The sequence below is a fragment of the Emydura macquarii genome, unplaced genomic scaffold (genome assembly GCF_026122565.2).
Source record: "Emydura macquarii macquarii isolate MOO-44397 ecotype Brisbane River unplaced genomic scaffold, CSIRO-AGI_Emac_v2 contig_75, whole genome shotgun sequence".
NCBI classification, from domain to species: Eukaryota; Metazoa; Chordata; order Testudines; family Chelidae; genus Emydura; species Emydura macquarii.
In genome coordinates this window covers 10,207,826-10,232,134 of record NW_027130212.1, presented here as the reverse complement: position 1 = coordinate 10,232,134, position 24,309 = coordinate 10,207,826, and the positions used below count along the sequence as shown (strand labels likewise).

At 37.0% G+C, this 24,309-nt stretch overlaps 1 protein-coding gene across 4 annotated transcripts in view; it reads left to right on the top strand.

The window, feature by feature from the left end:
* GBE1 (1,4-alpha-glucan branching enzyme 1) overlaps positions 1–24,309 on the top strand; it is a 255,905-nt gene that overhangs the window by 156,065 nt on the left and 75,531 nt on the right. For all 4 annotated transcript variants that reach the window (XM_067543356.1, XM_067543363.1, XM_067543370.1 and 1 more), the window contains 3 exons: positions 2,595–2,693; positions 4,948–5,058; positions 9,093–9,264. In XM_067543356.1, coding sequence (XP_067399457.1) covers positions 2,595–2,693; positions 4,948–5,058; positions 9,093–9,264 — 382 coding nt within the window. The remainder of the gene's footprint in view (positions 1–2,594; positions 2,694–4,947; positions 5,059–9,092; positions 9,265–24,309) is intronic.

The window sequence follows — 24,309 nt, the reverse complement described above, 5'->3', positions numbered from 1 at the left end:
TGTTCTGTGTATTTCCCATCTAGCTTTCTTTGTAATTTCTAGGCCCAAGGTACCTTTCAAAGTCCTGAGATTCTTTTTTGACTGAATCCTTCAACTCCCTCTGACAAAAGAAAATTGTACTTATGAAGATGCCTTGCATCTGGTTGGAAGGTTACCCAGCAGCTCTGCTCCTTTGGTGCTAATAGAAGTTGTGATATTGCAAATAGTGTTTCTGGGACCAGCCTGTTAGGCTCCCAGGGTCCACTGTTCCTTGTTTCACACTGTGCAGGATGACACAAACACTAGAGTACTGTGCAGAAGCAGATAGTGGTTGGATGATTAAGGCTTCATTTGTCCTTTCACTTAAAGTGAGAATTAAATGTTTTGGGTAATAATGCAAACAAATGTTAATTGCCAAAATTATACCACACACTTGAGGTAAAAAAAAAAAAAAAAAAAAGATTTTTCTGGAAGGCTACAAATAAATCCATTAGTAGTTTCAGGCCTAGGAAAGCATCAGACTACTTTGTGTAATTTTCGAGCTGATGTCTAATGTATTACTCTGCTCCAACTAACAAATGAGTTTTTACATTTCAAACTTGAGATGCCTGTTAATCTAAATAGTGTTGTGCATAGGCTATAATTTTAAAAAATGTGAATGCAGTTACAATTAATCAGTAATGTTTCTGTTTATGCCACTGAAGTAGACAAATAAATTATGTCAAATCTTGAAGTTTAAATATTTCTTCACTTAAAATTGTAGACAATAACTTGAGAGAGAACAGTAGTTGCTTAGCTAGCAAAGCTCAAAACCTCGTAGAAACATTGTCCTTGATCTCAGACTTCAGAACATCATGCTGTCAGGAACTTACCACAGACTTCCTGCCCTCACGCCTTAGCAGGTGAGCAGCAGTGACTCTCATGTGCTTGACAAACTTAGGAGAGCTATTGACCTCCTTTCTTGCACACTGCCATAACTGCTTGAGAGGAGACCTTGTTGGTCCTGCTCACCTCATAAAGAGTATCCATGTGTAGAGAATCCAGAAGTGTGGAAAAAATGACTGGTGTAGAAACCCTTTTGCCAACACATTTAATACTTTCAGGGTTCCTTACATTTGTGTTTAAGTAGAAATATCCATAAATATGCTTTCTCTCAAGTCTGCTACTAAAAATATTATACCATAGAAAATACAAGAGTGTGTTTAAAAACAAAGTGAAGATTCCGCATGAAAGGTCTTCTATCACTTTATCCCATTTAACCCTATACTGTGGACCTTCTGTTCTGCAGAATGCATGGCCTGGATCTTCTGCACTGTTGCAAATTTTTCCTAGAGCTGGTCAAATACAGCAAAAAGGCATTTGTAATCATTTTTGCAAATAAAACATATGACTTACTTTGGTTACTTTTTTGAATGTGGTACATTGTGTGCACGTGCTGCAGAAGTTATTTTAACTGGTATTGACAAAGTTCATACTGGAAATGTGCCTACCTCTTGTTTGAAAATCTTTGTTATTCACACAATAGAGTCAACAAAAATTGCAAATGTTTGTGGATGTTTGGTAATTGAAGGCTTGGAAATTTCTTCTGTGTTTATAAAAGGGAGGTCATCCACTCAGGAGCAATACCATATGATGTAGGTGCCCAGTCACATGGTGTATTCAATACATGATACATCCACAAGCTTTAATTACATCTCAAGGGAGAGAAGAAAATTCTTTAGAATTCCAATCCATGGGTCTGATTCTGCATTCCTTGGGCACTTCTGTTGAAGTGGAAGAGGGAATTACCCCATTGGAGTCAAGGCATGGAACTTGGGTTTGAGTTTTATGAACGCATCTCGCTTTTTAGAGATAGTTTGACTTGATTATTTAGTTCACATACATTCAACCAATCTTAAAAGAAAAGAAGTAAAAGCTAATTAGATATTTGAGGGGTGGAGGAAGATTAATTTTCTTTACTTTGACTAATTTGTATTGATTACCTAATTAGATCTCTGGCCCCAATCTTGCAAGGAACTCTGCCTAGGCTGGCATCTGCTCAGGTCATAATTTTTCCTCTCAAACATTCCTTGTGGTTTAATTTCTATATAGTGGAGGATTTGGTGGAGAAATAGTATTTATTCCCTTAGTACTTGTGCTTTCCTGTGAGGTTTGTTTTACACTTTCATGTGGGAACATGATTCACAGCTCAAGGAGAAATATTTGTGCTAGCTGTCATCACAATAAAAATAGTGTAGCCATGGTAGTGCAAGGCAGGGAAGGGCTAGCCATCCCAAATACATACCTATGGTCTCTGATGAGCACAAGCTTGGGTGGCTAGCCCCTTGTGCTCCCATGGCAACACTCTATTTTTAGCACCCTTCGTCATTCAGAACTAGCATTGGGTATGTCTCCTTAAACTAGGCGTCACACTCCCATTTCAGAAACTATCAGCATTGCATTAAAGTATAACTGTATGCTCTGCACCTATGGACTTTTTAAGGCAGTAACGTTTGGGGTTTGATATCTGATTTAGACCCTTTTTTAATAGGATAGCTTTCTTAGGGTGGAAAATACATGTAGAGAAATACATGCAGTTCTAGCAAAATAATATTGCTATGTATTCTTTATTCTAGGAAGTTTCTGGAATGCCAGCTCTTTGTTGCCCTGTTGCACAGGGAGGAGGTGGATTTGATTATCGACTGGCCATGGCAATTCCAGATAAATGGATACAGGTGAGAAAACAAGATTCACTTTTGTAGTTTTTTTCAGGTGTGTTTATATAAATAAGCCTTTCTGAATATTAAGGGTAACTTTGTTCTGTCTCATCTGTTAGCTTGCAGTTTTAGTGGTGTTTTCCTCCCCCCCAAAAACAAATCTTCATAGGATCTTGCCAGGGTTCCAGAGATTGGACTAGGAGTTGTCACAATTATGGCTCAGGCCCTTCTCTCTGACGAGAGTCTCTGGGATTGTTGGTGTGAGGTCGTTGAGTGGTCTTTGTATTCTGGTTGATTTTATTTTTCTTTGTACTATGTGGTGAGCATAGCCTGCTTTGTTGGATTTCAGTTGTATCCAAAGAGCCTATCTGCTGCAACACATTTTCTTATTTCTGAACATTGAAATAAACATGTGTATATAATGTTCCTATATTTAAGTACAAGATATGATAAATGAGCCCTCTGTAAGTTGAAGTTGCAATTTTTATCTATCACGTAACTTTAAAAAAAACAAACAAACAAAAAAAAAAAAAACACCACCGTATACGTACACAAGAATGTGCTGTGCCACACTCCAAAAACCATTTGGATGCTTATAAAAAGAATAATAAAAACTGTAAATGTGCTTAAAGAGCAATGATGCATTAAACAAACACCAATTGCTCTTATAAGAAAGGGATTAAAATCACCTTTTCCTTAATACAAGGAATCACAAGAAAAGGAATAAAACAAAAAAAAAATCTCAAAAGGCTGTCGGACACCAGAGAATTAGTCTTTCAATTAGACATAAGATTAGAAGCAAATCCCCAATGATACCATGATCATCTGAAAGCAATAAAGGCAATAAATATTTCGTAGGAGCATTCATGGCCTCAATAAGAGCAGAGAGTAGTTTAAAGAAAAATAAAATATGTGAATTTAATTGCCCTTAGTATCTTTCCCCACAAAAGTGTGTGTGTATTGGGGGTGAGGAGGCAGGGGAGTCCTGAAAATAACAACTGTAAACCCACTAAGTGTATGTTTTTTGGGGTTTTTTCCACATTGAAAGTCATGTCATCAACAAGCCCCAGCTGATGTCATGAATTTCTAGAAAAGTATCCTTGGTGTAGCAAGTAACAGTCAGAGCTAGTGAGGATTGGTTAGGGCTTTCTTTCCCTCAGCTTCCTTGAGTCGGTTTGAGGTAGGCAGTGAGGCTGATTCCTAGAGCAATAAGAAACAAACCAGTCTCTTGGAGGCAAGAAAGTGATTTGACTTTTCAATAAGGTATCTTTTGATTCCCTTCTATCATGACTGAGAACAGTGCTATATGAATTGAAGAAATGCCGTTGACAATTGAACAAGTGATGTATCTTTATGCTTAAAAAAAGAATTTTCAGTACTCTGTAATATGTAAGGCATGCTAGTTTCCATTCCTAACTACACCTGAAGGTCAAAAACATCTGTTTTCTCATAAATCAGAAATGCTCATTCCAAAAACTAGGCTAATAGGAAGGAAATATGGCATATGTGCTTCTATGAATGAAGCCAAACCTAGTTTATTGTGTATTTTCTATTATAATTAATGACTTTGGGGTAATGGTATCTACCGTCTAATTATTGTGCACTCAAAGGAGTTAGCATGGAACAGCAGATTATTCTTTTTACACATCTGTGTTAACTTGTACTTCCTAGACTGCGTGCCAGGTGACTGCTGCAGTGTTTGTTGGTTTTTTAACTACATATTAATAGTAATAGTATAATGTTAAACTTCCTGGTTACATTACTGACACTTTTATATGATATTTTAATTGATATTTGTCCCAAATTTTTGTTTTTAAGGTTAAACTAAAACAAAAACAGTCTGGAGGCTTACATAGTATTGAATAACAAAGAGGAGATAGGGCTTTAACACTGAAATTGCTCTGTGTGGTCGAACATTAAAATGGTGCTCAGTACCCTTAATGTTTTATAAAGCTGAAAAGAGATCAGTTTAAATAATGTTCACATGCCACGATTATTAATCAAAAGTTGACAGCTGTTATGGCAGAAAACATGAAATATGGGTTTAGAAATTCTAAAGAGTATTCAAATAAGTTCAGGAAGGAATCCCATTTGGAACATCAAATAGGGGAAGTGCATCACTTCAAAGTTTTGAAATTAGGAAAAGCTAAGAATAATAATATATTACCATTTTTACAATTTAGGGAAAACGTCAAATCCCAGAATGCTATGTGAAAAATATATAATGCAATTTAGTTGAAACAAAACTAATGTTTGAATTTCTTTTTTATAGATAATTAAAGAGTTGAAAGATGAAGACTGGAATATGGGCAATATAGTCTTCACACTGACAAACAGGCGGTATGAGGAGAAATACATTGCATATGCAGAGAGCCATGATCAGGTACTGTAATAAATATTTTAATTAAGAATATATGGAGGAAGAAATTAGTACACTTTACATAGATCAGTGCTTAAAAACTGAATACCATACTAAAGGTTTTTTTGGATTCCAAATTTGGGACAATTTTATACAGGGGCCTGACTTTCAGAATGTGAGTGCTCAGCACTCTGAAAATCCTGGACTCGTTAAGACAAGTCAAGTGGAAAACCAGAAACTTGTGACTATCTTGGCTTATATTTTGTAATATTGTTTACCAACTAGAGTCCTTCTACAAATCTAATTCAGACAAACAGCACTCATGTGAATATCCTATTGTCTTCAAGGGGAACAGTTGCTGGTGTAAGGACCAAGTCCTAATTTAAAATCTAGTCAATCGTTCTTTAACAGTTTTATTTGGTGTTTTGGGGTGGAGGGGAAGAGGCAACATTAAGGCTGGACACTTTAAAGCACTGAAGTCAGGTAAATGAAGTCCCACAACAACTCTACATGAGCTTGCTTATATGTAATAGTCTCTAATACTATTTATGCTGTTTAAATATATGATTTATGTATACTCAATATAATAGAAGTTAAGATAAGATTGCTTTGGGAGTCATTTTTTAATTTTCTGACTTTTTGTTCTGTGTATTTAAATTCTCAATCATAATAGTCTTCAGCCTTTTGGTCTTTTTAATCTCCATGTAATCAATCACACATTCAACCCCAGTTAAACATGTTTAAATGTGATTGGTCACTCTAGACTATAAGGCCCAGAGTACAGCAAACATGTTATTTTTATGTTAGTATCCAGTGAGAACATACCAAAATGGCCACCCATATTGACACCTTCTTCAGCCACCTTAAAGGAAGGAGTGTGGATGCTTAGGGAAGATCTAAGACACTTCCCATCCCCTCTTCCCAAGAGATGTCAGGGTTGTTACTAACATGTCTAACATTCACCCCTTTATGGGACACATTGGAGTCTTTCATCTATCAAACATCTGTCTCAAAATAGTTCTGTTAATGAAAACAAATTCTTAGACTATTGGCCTGACCTCATATGACAATTCTTATGTTTTTAAACAGAGGAAACTGTCCAGATACTTAAAGAGGGCTTTCAAATTAGTATAGCCTAAACAAAGCCTCTTCCAAAGTCTATCTAGCTCAGTATCTTGTCTCTGACAATGATCAATATCAGAGTTCAGGGGGAGTGTACAGAATAGGGCATTTGGGGTGATTCACCCCTGTCTTCTCCTCCTGGCTTCCTGAAATCCAAGGTTTAGGATCACTCTGAGCATGGGGTTACATCCATGACCATCTTGGCTAACATCCATTGATGGATCTATCCTTGATGAATGTATCCAGTTCTTTTTTGAACCCAGTTATTCTTGTGGCATTCACAATATGCCATGCCAACAAATTCAACAGATTAATTGTGTGTTGTGTGAAAAAGTACTTCCTCTTGTTTGTATTAAATGTCTCAGCTGTTAATTTCCTCAGGTGACCCTGGGTTTTTGTTTTGTTGGAAAGGGTAAATAACACTGCCCTATTTGCTTGCTCCAAAGGCATATTATTTTGTGGTTATTCATTTCTTTGGAAGTTGTGTGGCCCATCTTGATTTTTGATGTGGAAAAATGGCTGCTTATCCTAAATTACAAAATATCTTTTTTTTCATATTTTGGACTGGATTCTGCCTGTTAATTGTATTGTCTCATATAGCAAAGTGTCTGTGGTGTACCATCATAGTTTTGTTTTGAACATTATTGTTAATAGTGCACAATTTGGACTGCAGAAACATGGCTTTTTATACTTCTGAAAAGTTCTGTCTTCTACAGTATAATTTTGAGTTAACTCTGGACAGTGACACAGATGAAGAAATCTGTGACAGACTTTCTCTCCCTGGTAAACTGAAAACTTGTACTGCTTTTTGTGAGTGTTTTTTTTCCCCTTTGTTTTTAATATCCTATACAGCTATATTAGACGTTAGGCTTCAGTGTTTTTGTTTTCAGTCTTAAAAATCATAATTGGATGGCAGTCATTAAAAAAAAAAATTCCATTGATACTGAGAAAATTGAGAGAGCTGTTGCTTTTATGATTTTAATCTGAACTTCTTTAGATGGAAAATGGCTTGCTTTCCAACATGGTGTTTTTTACTACCCAACCTATCGTATTAAAGAAAAAATGAAAGTTCAAAATAGAGTATAAAATAGGGATTGGGCTGATTCAACCCAAATTGTAGCTATTTGTGAACACACAAAATAGAGTATTTGCATCAGTCCCTGGATGTACAGTTTAAAGCTGTTCTAAAATGAACCTGGTTAGAGAGCATTCATGGAATAGACATTAGCAAGGTTCTTTTACTAGAAATTAAGTCTTGTTCCAGCTAAGCTATTTTCTAGAATAAGTGTCAGTGCTTGATAGGAGGAAAACCCTATTCTCCATTATCTATGCATAAAAATCTAGTGTACCAGTAACAAGCTATGGAGGCAATAGTTTTGGAAGCATCTGAAACAGCAACATTAGTAGCATTTGAATAAATAGATAGTGGCAGCGTTTACACATGCTTTCTACAAAACTAGCTATTTTTGATGGGCTATGAAATAGCAGGTTGGTCTTGTGGACACAGCAAGGGATCTTCCTATGCTTATGCTGCTCTGTCATCAAACCACTTTGGGTGAAATCCTGGTCCCACTGTAATCAATGGCAAAACTGCACTGACTTCAATGGGGCTAGGATTTTCCCCTTAGTGACTTGGGTCAGATCAATTAACCTCTGCATGTGTCCATTTCCATAGCTATAAAATGGGGATAATGCTATACTTATGTAATACATATCTCACAAGTGTATTGTAAATCTTAAGAAATAGTTGCACAATACAGCATTTCAATGGTTTTTTGAATTTTCAAAGTATTATTATTATGGCTTCTTTTTCATTTCTGTACTACATACTGGTAAAGTTGTCTAAAGACTTCCATTACTGTTCTGCTGTCGGCTCAGAGAAAGGAATCCCTCTGTTTTGGTCCTAAATCACAGAACTGACTGGATAGCGTGAATTATTTCCCTTATAGCCATGCTGTCAAGTACAACACTTGTGGGAGGAGGAAAAAAAAGGAAAATATAGCATATAAAATACAACACATGCAAAATTTAACTGAAACCTAATTCTCTGAAATACTCATTTATCATGTAGACTATAGATACTTGAACTACTCGTTTTGGTTTCCTTCCAGCTCTTTAGTACATTTTGTTCTTTTATATAAAATCTGAGTTTGTGTGGCAGTCAACATTTTGGGGGGAGGGAGTAATTTCCATTGTCTAGGCTACTAAAATGGATTTAAAATTTAAAGTACTGTAATCTGAATTGTATTTAAATCATCTATCCATAAAAATGCATCTTTTTATATTTATAAACAAGAAGATTATTTTGAAAATTCAGATTTCCATTTTTGAGTACCTACTCAACAACACAATTAAGTTTATAAATGGCTTAAATATTGGAATTGCTATTGGACCAATAAATCAAGTGATTGTGCTTCTAAAATCTAGTCGAAATTGCTTCCAAAATAAGTCAAATTGAAAACTTCAGCTAAACTGACAAAATATTTCCAGTATTTACTACTATAGATTAAGGGGTAACTGAACTGCACTGAACAGAAGTAATAGCTTCATTCAACTGCTGATTTCAGCTGGATAGAGTTGTAAGACTAATTTTTCTCTCTGGACTGAAATCCTAAAAACAGAATTGTATACCGTTAGCCGTGTGTACATAAAGCATTCTCATTGTTCACTAAGGAATCTTTAAATCAGAAGCCTTGTTAATATTCCTTTTGAATGCTGTTCCAGATACTTTATTAAGTAATCTTTATCTCCTGTCCTTTTTTCTCTGTGAAGCTCCTAAAATGCAACTCTTATAGTGCATTATAGTTAATCCAATGTTCTTTACACTTGATCTAGAACACATATTGCTTTTAACAATTTGCATTAAGATGTTCTTTTGGCACATTGAAGATTCTCCCTTCCCTCTCCTCCAATCCCCCATTCCTTTATTACTTCAGGCCCTTGTTGGTGATAAGACATTGGCATTTCGGCTGATGGATGCAGAGATGTATACGAATATGAGTGTGTTTTCACCTCTCACTCCGGTTATTGATCGTGGAATACAGCTTCATAAAATGATTCGCCTCATTACTCACGTGCTTGGCGGAGAGGGCTATCTCAACTTTATGGGTAAGTAATCTTGGCTAAAAGTCTCTTCATGTTCTTTTGTAGTGTAGGCTTTGTGATGAAATAAAATGACCTGGCACCATCCTGCAATTGCAGCATTTGTCACAGTATTGGAGATTTCAGCTTAAATATTTTTACATAGTTGACTTTTTTTTGTCAGGTTTCTAAAGGTAGTGCTCTCTTTCAGTATCTCGAAGATTTAGTGTAGTCTACAACAGGAAAATTACATTCAGATTCATTCTAAGGTTTAGAAAAATATTTGAATCTCGGAAAGTGTTAAACCAGTTGAAGTTAGATTCTTAAAGTACCATTCTATATAGCAGCCCTGAGTTTGTTTCAGTTTAATATTGAAGTGCAAGTAATCACAAACACAAAACTGTCCCTTCAAATAACAGCCTTGTCTACCTTCTCTTTCTCTCTAAGCCCTGGTCTACACTTACCTGGAGATTCAGCGGCAGTGGACAGGAGTTACGCAGAGTAGCTTGTGTAACTCCCATCAACTGCTGTGCTTCCCTTCTACACACCGTCTTTACGGCACTGCGCCAATGGGAACAGTGTTCCCGTCCATGCAGAGCTACGTTACTTGAGCGGGTGGCTTTACTCAGTCGACTTCCTGACTACACTGACCGCTCAATCGCTCCAGAAAGATCGATCTGGCGGCGGCGACTTTGCTGCCATCAGTATAGACATATCCTAATTCTCAAAACTTTGTATGCTGTCCACCAGCTTTTTAGCTGAGGACTATAATGGTTACTTACAGACATTCACTAATTGTCAATTGTTAAAGCATGTGACTTCCATATATATATATATCATGGAGATGGGATGAACCACAAGTACTTATGCACATCCTTATGTAACCTCATGATGGATATTACAGAAATAATCTAGGGTGGGTACAATGTAGTTCTATTCTTTTCTTCATGAAGGAATCATGACTTCTGGATAGATTTATGTGCAGGAGCTGGTTTTGGTACATGTAAGTAGCAGTGACATAAGGAAAGGTAGGGGAGAGGTTTGGGAGACTTAATTTAGGCTGCTAGGTAAAAGATTAAAAGGCCTCCAAGGTAACATTCTCTGAAATACTTCCAGTTCCACATGCAGAGCCGCTGCAGGGTCTCAATGTGTGGATGAGACGATGGTGTGCAAAGAAGAGATTTAGATTTATTAGGAACTGGGGAACTTTCTGGGAAAGGAGGAGACTATACAGGAAGTATGGGCTCCACCTAAACTAAAATGGAACCAGACTGTTAGCATGTAAAACTAAAAAGGTCATAGAGGAGTCTTTAAACTAATGGCTGGGGAAAAGCCAACAGGTGTGGAGGAGCGTGCAGTTCGGACAGAAACATTCCTTAGGGGACAATTTATTAAAGGGGAAACTTTATCCTAGTAAAGAGGAGAAGATAAGTTGATAAAGTACAGGCAGGAATTGAAGATAGTCACATGAAAAGTAATGTTTAGTTACATTCCATAGAGGCAGACAGTTAAATATTGACAAATTTTATAAGGGCTTGTATTGATATAATGAACATCACAGAAATTTGGTGGAATAATGGTAACTAATAGGACACAGTAATATCAGGGTACAAAATATATAGGAATAACAAAGTAGGTCACACTGATGGGGGAGTGGCACAGTACTTGAAAAAAGCAGAGTCACATATAATAAAAATGTTAAATGGATCAAACTGTACCATAGAATCTCTATGGATAGAAATTCCATGCTTGAATAATAAGAGTATAACAGTAGGAATATATTACCGACCGTGATGGTGATTATATAATGCTCAAGACGATTAGAGAGGCTAAAAAAATGCAAAAAATCCCATAATAATGAGGGATTTCAACTGTCCACATATTTACTGGGTACATGTCACCTGAGGATGGGATGGAGAAATAATAATTCTAGATACCATTAATGATTGCTTCTTGCAGCAGCTAGTCCTGGATCCCACAAGGGGAGAGGCAAATATAGCTGAAACCCTCAGTAATAGCAAATATAGCTGAAACCCTCAGTAATAGCAACCATAGTGCAATTTAAATGTAAACACCTTTGGGGGGAGGGGGGGAATACCAAAGGAACCCACAATAGTAGCATTTATCTTCAAAAAGGAGAACTACACTAAAATGAGCAGGCTAATTAAATCACAATTAACAGCAACAGTCATAAGTGAAATGTCTTCAAACTGCATGGAAACTTTTTAAAAACATCAAAATAGAGTCTTAAACTAAGTGTATATTCCAAATTAAAAAAGAAACAAAAATAAGAGGACCAAAAAAAACAAACAAACCCAAAAAACCACCACCATGGCTAAATAACAGAGTAAAAGAGATGATTAGAGGCAAAAAGTGATCCTTTAAAAATTGGAAGTCAGATCCTACTGAGAAAAATACAAAGGAGCATAAACTCTGTGTAAAAGTATAATTAGCCAGGCCAAAAAAGTATTTGAAGAGCAACTAATAAAAGACACAAAAATAAACAGTAATAAGTACATCAGAAGCAGGAAGCCTACCAAACTATCAGTGGGGCTGTTGGATGATCAAAGTGTCAAAGGACTAACTAAGAAAGACAAAGGCCATTGAGGAGCAGCTAAATGAAATCTTTGCAGTTGTCACTGCAGAAGATGTGAGCCAGAGTCCCAGACCTGAGCTATTGTTTTTAGATGACAAATCTGAGAAACTACCCAGACTGAGGTGTGAGTAAAGGGTTTGGAACAAATTGATAAATAAACAGTAATAAGTTACCAGGACCAGATAAACCCATAGATTTAAGGTCAGAAGGGACCCTCATGATCATTCTCTCTGACCTCCTGCACATTGTAGGCCACAGAACCTCACCACCCACTCATGTAATAGCCTCATAACCTCTGGCTGAGTTACTGAGGTCCTCAACTCATGACGTAAAGACTTCAAATTACAGAGAATCCATGATTTACACTAGTTTAAACCTGCAAGTGGCCCATGCTGCAGAAAAAGGCGAAACCCCCCCAAGGTCTCTCCCAATCTGATCCAGGGGGAAATTCCTGCCTGACCCCAAATATGGCAATCATGAGCATGTGGGCAAGACCCACCAGCCAGAAACCTTGAAAAGAATTCTCTGTAATAACTCCGAGCCCTCCCCATTTAGTGTCCTTTCTCTGACTATTGGAGATATTTGCTGCTAGCAGTTCTAAATCAGCTACATGCCAGTGTAGGCAATCTCATCATACCATCCCCTCCATAAATTTACCAAGCTCAATCTTGAAGTCAGTTAGGCTTTTTGCTCTGCTCTCCGCTGCTCCCTTTGGAAGGCTGTTCCAAAACGTCACTCCTCTAATTATTAGAAACCTTCATCTAATTTCTAACCTACAATTGTAGATGAGCAATTTAAAGCCATTTATCTTGTGTCCACATTGGCACATAACTTAAATAACTCCTCTCCCTCCTGGGTATTTCTCCCTGTAAAGTATTTATAGAGAGCAATTGTATCTCCCCTCAGCCTTCTTTTGATTAGATTGAACAAGCCAAGCTCTTTGAGTCTCCTCTCTTAAGGTAGGTTTTCAATTCTTCAGATCAGCCTAGTAGCCCTTCTCTGCTTCTGTTCCAGTCTGAATTCATCTTTCCTAAACATGGAGGACTAGAATGCACACAGTATTCCAGATGAGGTCTCACCAGTGCCTTGTATAATAGTACTAACACTTCTCTGTCTCTACTGGAAATACCTTGCCTAATGCATCCTAGGACTTCATTAAGCCTTTTTTCATGGCTACATCGCATTGGTGGCTCATAGTCACTCTGTAATCAACCAATACACCCATGTCTTCCTCCTCTTCTGTAACTTTCAACTGATAAGTCCCCAGTTTACAGCAAAAATTCTTGTTGTTAGTCCCTAAATGCATGACCTTGCACTTTGCACTATTAAATTTCATCCCAGTTCTGTTACTTCAGTTTACAAGGTTGGTCAGATCTTGTTGAATGATATTCCATTCCTCCTCCGTATTGGCAGTACCTCCCAATATTGTGTCATCTGCAGATTTTATTAGCAAACTCCGATTTTTTGTGCCATGGTCAGAAAATGTCAAATAAGATTGGTCCCATGACTGATCCCTGAGGAACTCCACTACTAACCTCTCACCTTTCAGTTCACTGTTCACCATTCAGTATCACCCATTGTAGCCTCCCTTTTAACCAGTTCCCTATCCATCTAACAATTCTTATATTAATCCCCATCATCTCTAATTTAATTCATAATTTAGCCTGTGGAACTGTATCAAATGTCTTGCTGAAATCCAGGTAGGTTAGATCTACTGCATTTCCTTTGTCTAAAAAACCAGTTATCTTCTCAAAGAAGGAGACTGGGTTAATCTGGCATGATTTACCTTTTGTAAACCATGTTATATATTATCCCAATTACTATTAACCTCTATGTCCTTAATTACTTTCTCTTACAAAATTTGTTCCAAGACTTGCATACAACTGATGTCAAACTAACAGGCCTCTAATTTTCAGGATCACTTTATTCTTAAAAATAGGAACTATATTAACAATTCTCTAAATGCAGTCACCAAAGACTTCAGAAGGAACTCAAATATGAAATTGCAGAACTACTAACTGTACTGTGGTATGTAACCTACCACTTAAATCAGCCTCTGTACCACATGACTGGAGAATAGCTAATGTAAAATAGCAATTACAGGCTGGTAAGCCTAACTTCAATACCCGGCAAATTGGTTGAAGCTATTATAAAGAACGGAATTATAAAACACATAAATGAACATGGTGTTTTGGGGAAGAATCAATGCGGTTTTTGTAAAGAGAAATAATGCCTTACCAATCTATTAGAATTTTTAGATGGGATCAATAAACATGTGGACAAGGGCGATCCAGTGGTCGCAGTATACTAAGACTTTCAGAAAGCCTTTGACAAGATTCCACGCCAAAGACTCTTAAATAGAGTAAGCAGTTATGGGATAAGAAGGAGGGTCCTGTCATGATTCAGATGTGGTTTCAATTTGCTGTTATCACTCAAGAAAGAGGTCTCAGAGTCATTGTGCATAGTTCTCTGAAAACATCTGCTCAGTGTACAGTGGCAGTCAAAAAAGCTAACTATGTTAGGAACCATTAAGAAAGGGATGGATAAGACAGAAAATATCATAATGCCACTACATAAATCCATTGTATGTCCACATCTTGTATACTGCATGCTGTTTTGGTCGACCCATCTCAAAAAAGATATATTGGAATTGGAAAAGGTACAGAAAAAGGGGAGGTGGAAAATGTTTAGGGGTATGGAACAGCATCCATATGAGAAGAGATTAAAAAGACTGGGACTTTTCAGCTTCAAAAACAAATGACTAAAGGGGAATATGAATGGTGTAGAGACAGTGAGTAGGCAAGAATTACCCTTTCACATAACACAGGAACTAGGAGTCACCCAATGAAATTAATAGACAGCAAGTTTGAAACAAATAAAAGGATGTACTTCTTCACACAAAACAGTCAACCTGGGGCACTCGTTGCCAGGGGATAGAGTGAAGGCCGAAAGTATAACAATAAAGAATCAGATCAGTTCATGGAGGATAGGTTCCTCAATGACTATTAGCCAAGATGGTCAGGAACACAACCCTATGCCCTGGATATCACTAAGCCTCTGACTGCCAGATGCTAGGACTGGACAATGGGATAGATCACTTAATGATTGCCCTGTTCTATCCGTTTCCCTCTGAAGCCTCTGACATTGGCTGCTGCCGAAGACAAAATGCTCTGCCAGGTGAACCAATGGTCTGACCCAATATGGCTATTCTTACATTCTTGTGCCCTGATTAAGTTTATATGCTATTTTAAATATACCACAAATAATGTGAAGTGATTTGTTTCATGCTTAATTAGATTTTTATACAGTTGGAAATTCTCATTTTATATTCTTGCAGTACTATTGCTTTGCAGATATGACACTAATATTAAAACAATATTGTTTTCAATAAAATGCAGGAATGTTTCTTCTGACAGTTCAGAAATATGAAGTTAATAAATATTTATGCAATGTGTAGGCTGGAACTGAATTATAAATAAGTTATGTCAGGTGGTCCTGACTATAGTCCAATACTGTAGTATACTAGCTAAGGAGGGAGGTGCTTGGAAAACGTTTTCACTAAATTACAGATGTCACTACCATGTGCTTGCATGATAAAGGTTAGAAAAACTGGCGGTAATTCGACATTGGATGTTAAATTTGGTAGGACAGTAGAGGCTGATTGAGAGCTTAATACTGTGCGTGCTTGAGTAGTGTGAATGAAATATTTTAGTAAATGTAACATTTGATAAAATTTACTGTATGTAAAGAGAGAAAAGTTTGTAATAGATAATGACAGGGAACACACAAGTCCAGATTGCCTTATATCTACCATGCATAAAATAATAATTTTGTCATGCTATCTGTTCAAGAATAAAATAACAATCTGAAGTAGCTGTGTTTTTAAATTTTTAAAATTTATAAAAGTGCCATGAGGGTCGGGGAAATAGCCTTCTAGAATGAGTGCTGGGGAGGAGAATGAGCAGTGGGAGTCTTGTAGTATGATGGAGGGGAGGCAGTTGAAGTTCTCTCCTGGTATTTCTTGTCCTTTCTCCAACAATACTGAAGTGCTTGCATAGTGCAATATCTGAAGCAGGACTCTTAAAATTTCTACTTTGGCCCTCGTAGCCACGATGACTTAACTCATGAACAAAGATTGTGGAGACAGCAATTTAAGGCTCAGCTAAATGTCAGGGGAACCAAAATTACCTGTGTTTTCCATAGGAGCTTATTCACCTCAGAATATAGAAACCCTTTCACAGTTTGAGGCAGTATCTCCTCTCACAGCTGATCAGGGCACCTGGGGTATGTTTTTCAGTTGGTGAGACACTAAGTCTGGCTTTTGCTTCATGCTCCCCTCAGGACTTCCTTAATTTCTGTTTGAAGTTCTCAGCAAAGGACTACAGGCCCATGTTTTGGACCTCACAGCACTCTGTATGAGAGTCCAACATCACAGTTGTTAAGAAAAACCGACCCTCCAATAGGAGCATCTAAGACTGTGACCTAAAGATCTTGCTAGTCTTTCAGTAAGCCCAACAAAGTGAATATTGCAGCTTTCACCAAGAAGTTTTCTATGACTTCTCAGATTGAATACCCCTCCATCCTTATCATAGAGATCAATAAGCAACCAGTGTTTCTGTACATAGTTACCAATATCTATTTTTGCCTTGCTTTTGATGTTTCTGAATATCCTATTATCAATTGCAAGCTCTTTCCTTTCTGTCCCTGTGTTCCCTACTGCTTCAACCATGTGTACTGACACATGGTAACTTGAATGAGAATAGGGCAATTTTGTAAGGTCTGTAAATTGGTCTCTTCATAATATAAACCCTTAGGAACATTCTCCCTTTTTAGTATCCTGTTTTGCAGCTCTGTCAATAGCTTTGCAAGTCATCTCTGGGCACCCATCTGGCTCTTCTAAAGGCTTGGTTTAGAATGGGAAAATAGTTGCATATGCTTATTCTAGCTGAAAGTGAGCATGACAATCCAGGAACATTCTGTGGCAGGGTATGTACTATCTCTGAAAGACCAATTTACAGTTAAGAGGAAGAAATTCTAGAATACTTGTTATATGGTGTGGGGAATGTCTGTTTAGTATCTCTGCTCTGAAGTAGAGACCACTGAGCCATAATCCCACTGTAATTGTAGTTTATTCATCACCACTCCCATACCAGGCTGAGATTTTAATAGACTCCTTAAATATATTATTGCTGTTCAGCTACTGTGTTAGGACAAATGGATCTGGCTTACTGTATTAGGGACTTTACCGGATACAACCATTCTTTTTGTAATGTTCTGATCTTAGTTGGCATTTCAGTAGTTTGGCAATTCACACGCCTCTCATCTGCTTCCTTCCTTTCCACATAATCCTTCAATACCATGAAGTTATTGACAGAAATTGCAGCTTGTTTTTCACAAATTGCTTTTGAAAGACAGTGTCTTGGAGATCTTTGTGGTAGATGATTTTATTCAGTGGAGCTAGCATTTTTACTGTTCGACTTTTTTATTTTATATATCCATGGGTGTGCACTTTTGCACATAATTGTAATATAATTAAAATACATTATGCATATAAGTGTAATATAATTAAAAAATATGTAAATGGGCAACGGGAAAAAATAAATAAACCAGGTTTTGTTTGTGCATAGCTACTTATAAATGTCGGATTAACTCTCACCTAGTTGCTATTCCTGAGAGAGATTTAAATTAGTGAAATAATCCTATATCTTCACTCAGTTTTTTCATATTTCCCTTTTTAGATGTTTTATTCCTTCCTATTTGAGAAATTACTTTTTTTCCACGAGTCTGGTATTGCTGCATTTCCTAACTTACAAAATGTAGTTTAGTTCTGTAGGATGCTCAAGTAATATACATCTGGTCCATGCTATTTTATTTTTTCTACTAGGTAGCACTTAGAGATTTGTGCCCTCTTAACACTATACAGACAAGTAACACGGACAATCCCGGCCTCAGAGTTTACAGCCTTGGATATAGAAAATACATCATATGTCAATAAACAAATCAATGGGAGATATGCGGGAGAACAAGGTAACCTTTGAGACAGGTGTGATCATATCAGTTAGGCTGGCAACCACCTGTGACTAACTACTGCTAGTCAGCATTCATATTACCAAAAATTCTCCTTTAGTCATTATGGTTGGTCTTTGTTCATGGTTGTGCTTTCTCTTAGCTTAATTTAATCATATAAAAAAGTATAGAGACAAAAGTATTATTTGTTTTTGTTTGTTTGTTTGTTTTTTAAATAGGTTAAGTGGAGGGTAAATGGTATAGTTTGAATAAAACTTCACAAATGCTTGTTTGCAAAACTTCAGATGAATTATTCTTCTTTTCACTAAAAAAATCTTTAAAATAGCAGCGCTTCAGCTCATGGTAGTTGAATAATTTTTTGGCAATAAGTTATATTACATTTAAAGATGTATATTGACTTGGGATATCTTAATATATGTATAGGTTTTTTTTAAAGTACAGTACAGAAATATGTTTCAGTGTAGCAATGTTGTGTGTGGGAGGTGGAGATTTAGCCACTGGAGTTCTAATTAAGTGTTGCTTTCTCAAATTGTCTGTCAATGGTAACTAGCATGGATTCATGCTGGGATTAGACTACATTCAAATAAATGGATTTGAGTTTCAGTCCATTTAAAACAAAGGGGAAAGCAGACAGTTTTATTATTTAGCAGATTGTCAGTGAGAGATGTCATGATTACCCATCACTGTCCCTTCTTGGGGGTTTCACCAAGTGCACCATTCACAGGTTTCAGGCCTCGGGCCTTTACCTGTTCTGGGTGGAATTCCAAAATTTGCCCACTCTTAGACGAGAACCTACTTTACAGCCCTCTGGTTGACAATTATGTTATTTAGCAGGTCCAATGGGCTTGGCACTGGCAAGTGTTTTTTCCTTTGGGAACCTGCGACGGTATACATTAGCAGTGATACAGGAACAGCTTTTTCAACACAAAGGATGCTTTATTTTGCCAAGATCTTTATTATGCAGCATTTTGATAAATGGATTTAAAATAAGAGACCTATTCACATTTCCTTACATAAATTGAATCTGCTTACCTGTAATTCAGGTGGGTCAGGCTTATTCCCTATCTCTGAGTTGGGAGACAATGCTTGTAGCCTGCTTCCTCTGTCTGAGTCCACCCAGCCTATCAGTTTTTATTCATTCATCTCACCCAGTTCACCCCTAAAAAAATCCTCCTTTTCCTAGCATTTTTTAAGTTTTACGTTTCTTCTGAGCTCATGCTTAGCCTTGGGAAGAGTAAAATATCCGACCTTGGTTGGAGCCAGTTGAATAACTTCTCCCCAAAACTAATGGTCCAGCTATAGTTATCTTAAATCCTTTGAAGCTGGGTATCTGAGAGCCTTATCTGTGTCATTGTTACATTTCTTTTCGGCCAACCTCCAGTTTCCGTCTGATTTAACCCTTTCTCTTCAAATAAGCAATACAATACAAAATTGAGCAGGCATAATACATAATAATCAAAAGAATATTGCAGTTATCTCCCAATTTGTTACAAGAGGCAAAAGAGACAATGGCATTATAGCGCTAAATATGTATGGTAGTGTCCAGGCGCTCCATGCGGGATTTGGACCTGTTTTATCTCTGCTTGTCTCTGTACACACCTGGAAAAGTGATGATGATTCTTCTGAAGGGTTCACAATCTAAAGATGCAAATAGATGAAGGGTGCGGGGATAGGGAAACAACATTCAAACAAACAAATATGGTGAAGAATGGGCACAGCTTTCTTACATATCTAGTATGTGTGTTTTCTTTAGATGCAAGAGGGAGGTAGGGAGTAAGGGATAAGGAAGGAAGAGGGACAGTCAGAGCTGTGTAGCCATGCTCTCGTTGATTAAAAGTTCTGGTAAAAATAAAAGTTTGAAGAGCCCATTCAGAGTCAGCCAAAGAAAACTACAATGCTGCTATGATATGCATATAACTATTATTTTCAGGAAGTTTAAATAGGGTACTATACAAAGTAAATGCCAGAAATTGAAAAATACATAGTCTCATGGAAAGCAAAAATGAGTCCCATGAGGTAATCTAAAGTGCAGTCCAATAAGATCTTTAACTTTCATGAATACTTGCTTAACAATATAAGAGTCAATATGGCAAAACTTGCATTTTTAAGCTCTATATTATTTTTGCTAAGGTAATAAAGTGTTAGCACTAATGAAGTGTGTATTTCTTGTTTTGTGACCCAAGCTGCAAAAGCAATCATGTCCCTAGAATGAAAACAAAGAAATATCAATATAACCCATGTAGAGTTGTCTTCTCTGGCAATAAGTCATACAGATCACTTCAGGAATGATGAATTGAAGTCTGGAATAAAAACAGCATGGTTTAATCTTTAATATAAATAATAATGTTAAAGCAAACAGAAGATTTTAATGAAGTAAAACACGAGTATTTCCTCTAACAGCCATTTACTGTTGGCTCTCTTTCTGCAATGTGAAAAATTGTATGCTATATTTACTTATTAAAGAAAACAGTGTTCTCTCTGCATTGTACTCTGTTGTAAGCATAATTGGTCAGTGTTCTCCATTACAACAGCTAAACTTTTGAAATTCTGTGTGTGTGAGAGAGATACTGGTCAGGAGGAGTTGATTTTAAAAAAAAAAACATAAAAAAGGATTTAGCAACTACAGTTTAATTTGGCTATGTTGGTATCTATCTAGCAGGAGTACATAAATACAATTAACATCTGTTCTTGATTCTTATCAAACACAAGTGAATGGGCTTGTGTCTGCCAACCTATTTACATTTGTTCATTACCCACACAATGAATTAACATGTCTTTGAGGTCCTGCCCTGAACTGGCTAGCTGTCATCAACCTTCTCCTCCCATTCCTTTCTTCCTCAACTCTCACCTAAAACCTAATTTCTAAGCACACCCAAATATCAAAAGATTGTTTTTAGAACTGGAAGCACCACTGCACCATTGCACCACTGCCTTGTTAGGGGTTTTTTTTTTGTTTGTTTTTTTTTGCCTTGGGTACATAATACAAAATATTTGTCTAATAGACTAATAGCAGTGATACAAATCTGTGACACAGTGAGTCTATTCTACCACATGTAATAATGATGTGGATAGATTGGAGAGAGTCCAGAGGGAGCAACAAAAATGATAAAAGTTTTAGAAAACCTGGCCTATGGGGAAAGGTTTAAAAACCTGGACATGTTTAGTCTTGGGAACAAAAGACTAAGTGGGGACCTGGTAACGGTCTTCAAATATGTTACAAGCTGTTATAAAGAAGACTCTGATCAATTGTTCTCCATGTCTGCTGAAGGTAGGGCAAAAAGTAGTAGGTTTAATGTGCAGCAAGGGAGATTGAGGTTACATATTGGGGAAGGGGGACATTTTAACTGTAAGGATGGGTAAGCACTGGAACAGGTTATCAAGGAAGTTTGTGGAATCCCTGTCTTTTGAGGTTTTTAAGAACAGGTGAGACAAACACCTGTCAGTGTTGTAATCATCATAGAGTATGAGTCATGTTATGTTTGGACAGGACAAGCTAATACTTATGCTTAGCTGGCTGGTTTTGGCCTAGCTTTGTTTGGCATGTGCATTGCCTTGCTGACTTGTCCTTGTGTAAACTTGCTTAACGATGCCTACAGCTGCTGTATAAGATCGAGGTGCCCTATACTGATATTTTGACCACAGAAGATATTACATAAATAAGAGGAATTTATCATCACATTGGTTATACAGAATGTACTGCCAAAGGTGATTAAGGAAAAACCAGAAAGTCCCTATGCTGAGTAGGGAGTGGATGGCTTCATCAGGCTGCCAGATGAATGTGTGATCAAAGGAAATAAACCATTTAGAAAAGAGAGAACTTTTTGCTGGCTATGCTATTTTCATGTTATGTTAATTGAAGCTTTCACATGCATATTGTATGAGGTTTATGTAAGACACGTAGTGCTTAATATTAATTGGAGGAAAGTTATGGTGATATAATTTGGAAAGATAGAAATAAACTAGAATGTAAGGCACTAGTTAGAGCATCGTAGGACAAATTCATTATTTCCTGCCTATGCCCCAGGAGAAGATAACTGGCCATTGACTTTTTTTTGCTTACCTGTCATTCATGGCTTGTTATAATTGTAACGGCAAGACATGCTTTGGGTTCAAATAAAGGTTTGAAATAATAAACCTGAGTGTCTGAGCCCAAGTGTTTTTAAACATCGCCCAACAACAGTGATGAAGAAGGTGTACTTGATCCTGTTTCAGCACGAGGGGAGTGGACTGGATGACTTCTCAAGGTCCCTTCCAGCCTTACATTTCTTCGTTTCTTTGTAGGACCTTCAGTTATTCTGTGCAAGGAATACTCTGAGTTTTGAAAAGTGGACTAAGCAGGCAACTAAGCTCTTCTGAGAGTTTAAAAGCAAAAAATATTGTGACTTTTACATTAAAAACTGACTCCATAGCTGCTTTTCTCTGTACATTAAAAACTCATTGAAATAATCAGATTGATGTTAAGCTACATTTGGTTACTTTGGTAAGAACACTAATGTTCTTTTGTGATGCCTACAAAGCACTACCAATTGACAATGGCATGGTAGGCATTGAGTTTAGATCTCTGCTTAATGAACGATTACTTGCATCTTTATTCTTAACTCATCTCCTTCCTCTGTCTTGCCTCCTGAAACCTTCATTTATCTCATCTTCCTGTTGTAATTGTAGCTTTTGAGGTGTCAGTCAGCATTGTCCTTTTAGTGTTTGTACAGAACCTAGCACACAATAGGACCCTGATTCTTGATTGGTATCTCTCAGTATTCCTGTTGTACAGATGAGTAATATTTACATTCAAAATAATAAACGAGGTTATGAAGTAAATAAAAAATGAATAATAAAAACTGGAATTCCAAGCTTATCAGATGACTGCAATGCTTTTCTCTGTTTAAAGGAACTACTACTATCCAGTCCCTTTTATGTTGCAGAATTTTATGTACCCTGGAAAAGTAGGGTTTTTTAAAAAATACAGTATTAGCAACCCCAAACATTAAAAAGCCATGATTTTTTTTTATGGCCTGATTGATGAGAGGCTTAATCATGAGATTAAAAATAGGATCTTTTTATTTGTCTTTGGGTTTCTAAACCTGTAGGGTGCAGTCACTTCATGTCTTCAAGTTTTTCTTCACAACCATGAGATTTAGAAACTTCCTTTTTCATAATAAAAGCTAAGATTCTTGTGCAGTTACTTGATTCTAACAGTTGAGGTTTTAGGAGGAAGGCCAGACATCCTGAGACTCACAAGGGGTTGCAGATATTAGCTTTATCCAATTATCCTTCAGTTCAGGCTTAGCCATTGGACAGCTGATTCCCTGTAGGAATTGCTATGTCTTCACTAATTTGTTTTCTTAATATTTTCATTTTTCTCATCTTTGAAATTGAAAATTAATTGAGTTTCATAGTTGTTTAGACAGTTTTCACTTTCAGCTTCTCAGTGCTGTTTGGATTGTGAGCACTGCAGAGGAATATTTGTTTTAAAATTATGCTTGGAATTTAGAAAAAGGAAATGTTTTCAGTTATCTTTAATAAGTTTACTTTTGCTTTGGTCCCAAATTTGAGGAGCCTCACTTAAAAAGGGATATGTTCTTGTCTCTGCTAATATAGAAATACAATGCAGATAATCTTTCATCATATCAGCATACTTTTTTATTGCTAGATGTTACTGTTATTACGATAAAAAAAAGAACGAGGCTTGTTTCTTTGCTCAATGAACCATTAAATATGTAATAGGCGTGCACTTACTGTACTACAGTTAACTTGATTACTGCAAAATGCCTTGAAGTATTATTGGTTTATGTAATCTTGAAGTGCTTTAAAATCTGTATTTTATAAAGAGATTATTCTGAAACACCTATGAAAAACAGATCGCAGTGAAAACATATTTTATTATATCTACACTCTTCGTTGAGGTTCTGAAGTGAGTCTTTTTTAGCAAGTATACAAAATGGCTTTGGATGCTTTTTGAGTGCTTGCTCATGTCTATTCTCAAATTAAATGTATGTGCGCCACATGTATCGGTGTTGGAAATTTTTCACCTAGTGGCATTCAGATGGCCGGCTGCAGTGCCCCCCTGCAGCAGCAGGTAAATGGGCCAGTATGTAGGGCACCAACTCCCCTCCATCTCAGTTCTTTCTTATCACATGTGACAGTGCTGGAACACTTTCTTGCTTCACAAGTTCTCTCTCTCTGAACCTAGTGATTTTAATTATCTTTGTGTACATAGTTCTAGTTTTTGCTATTTAAACAATTTTTAAAGTTAGTTATGCCCTGTCTCTGGGTTTTAAACCCTGCACATTGTGTAAAAAGCCATTGCCAATCAGCAACCCACACCAGAGCAGTCTCAACTGTCTGGGAGAGGCCCACACCCAGGGAAAAGGGCACAATTTGCAAACGATTCCGGCCCCATACCAAGAAGGACTGGGATATTTGGCTAAAGGCTATTTTAATGGAGCGGC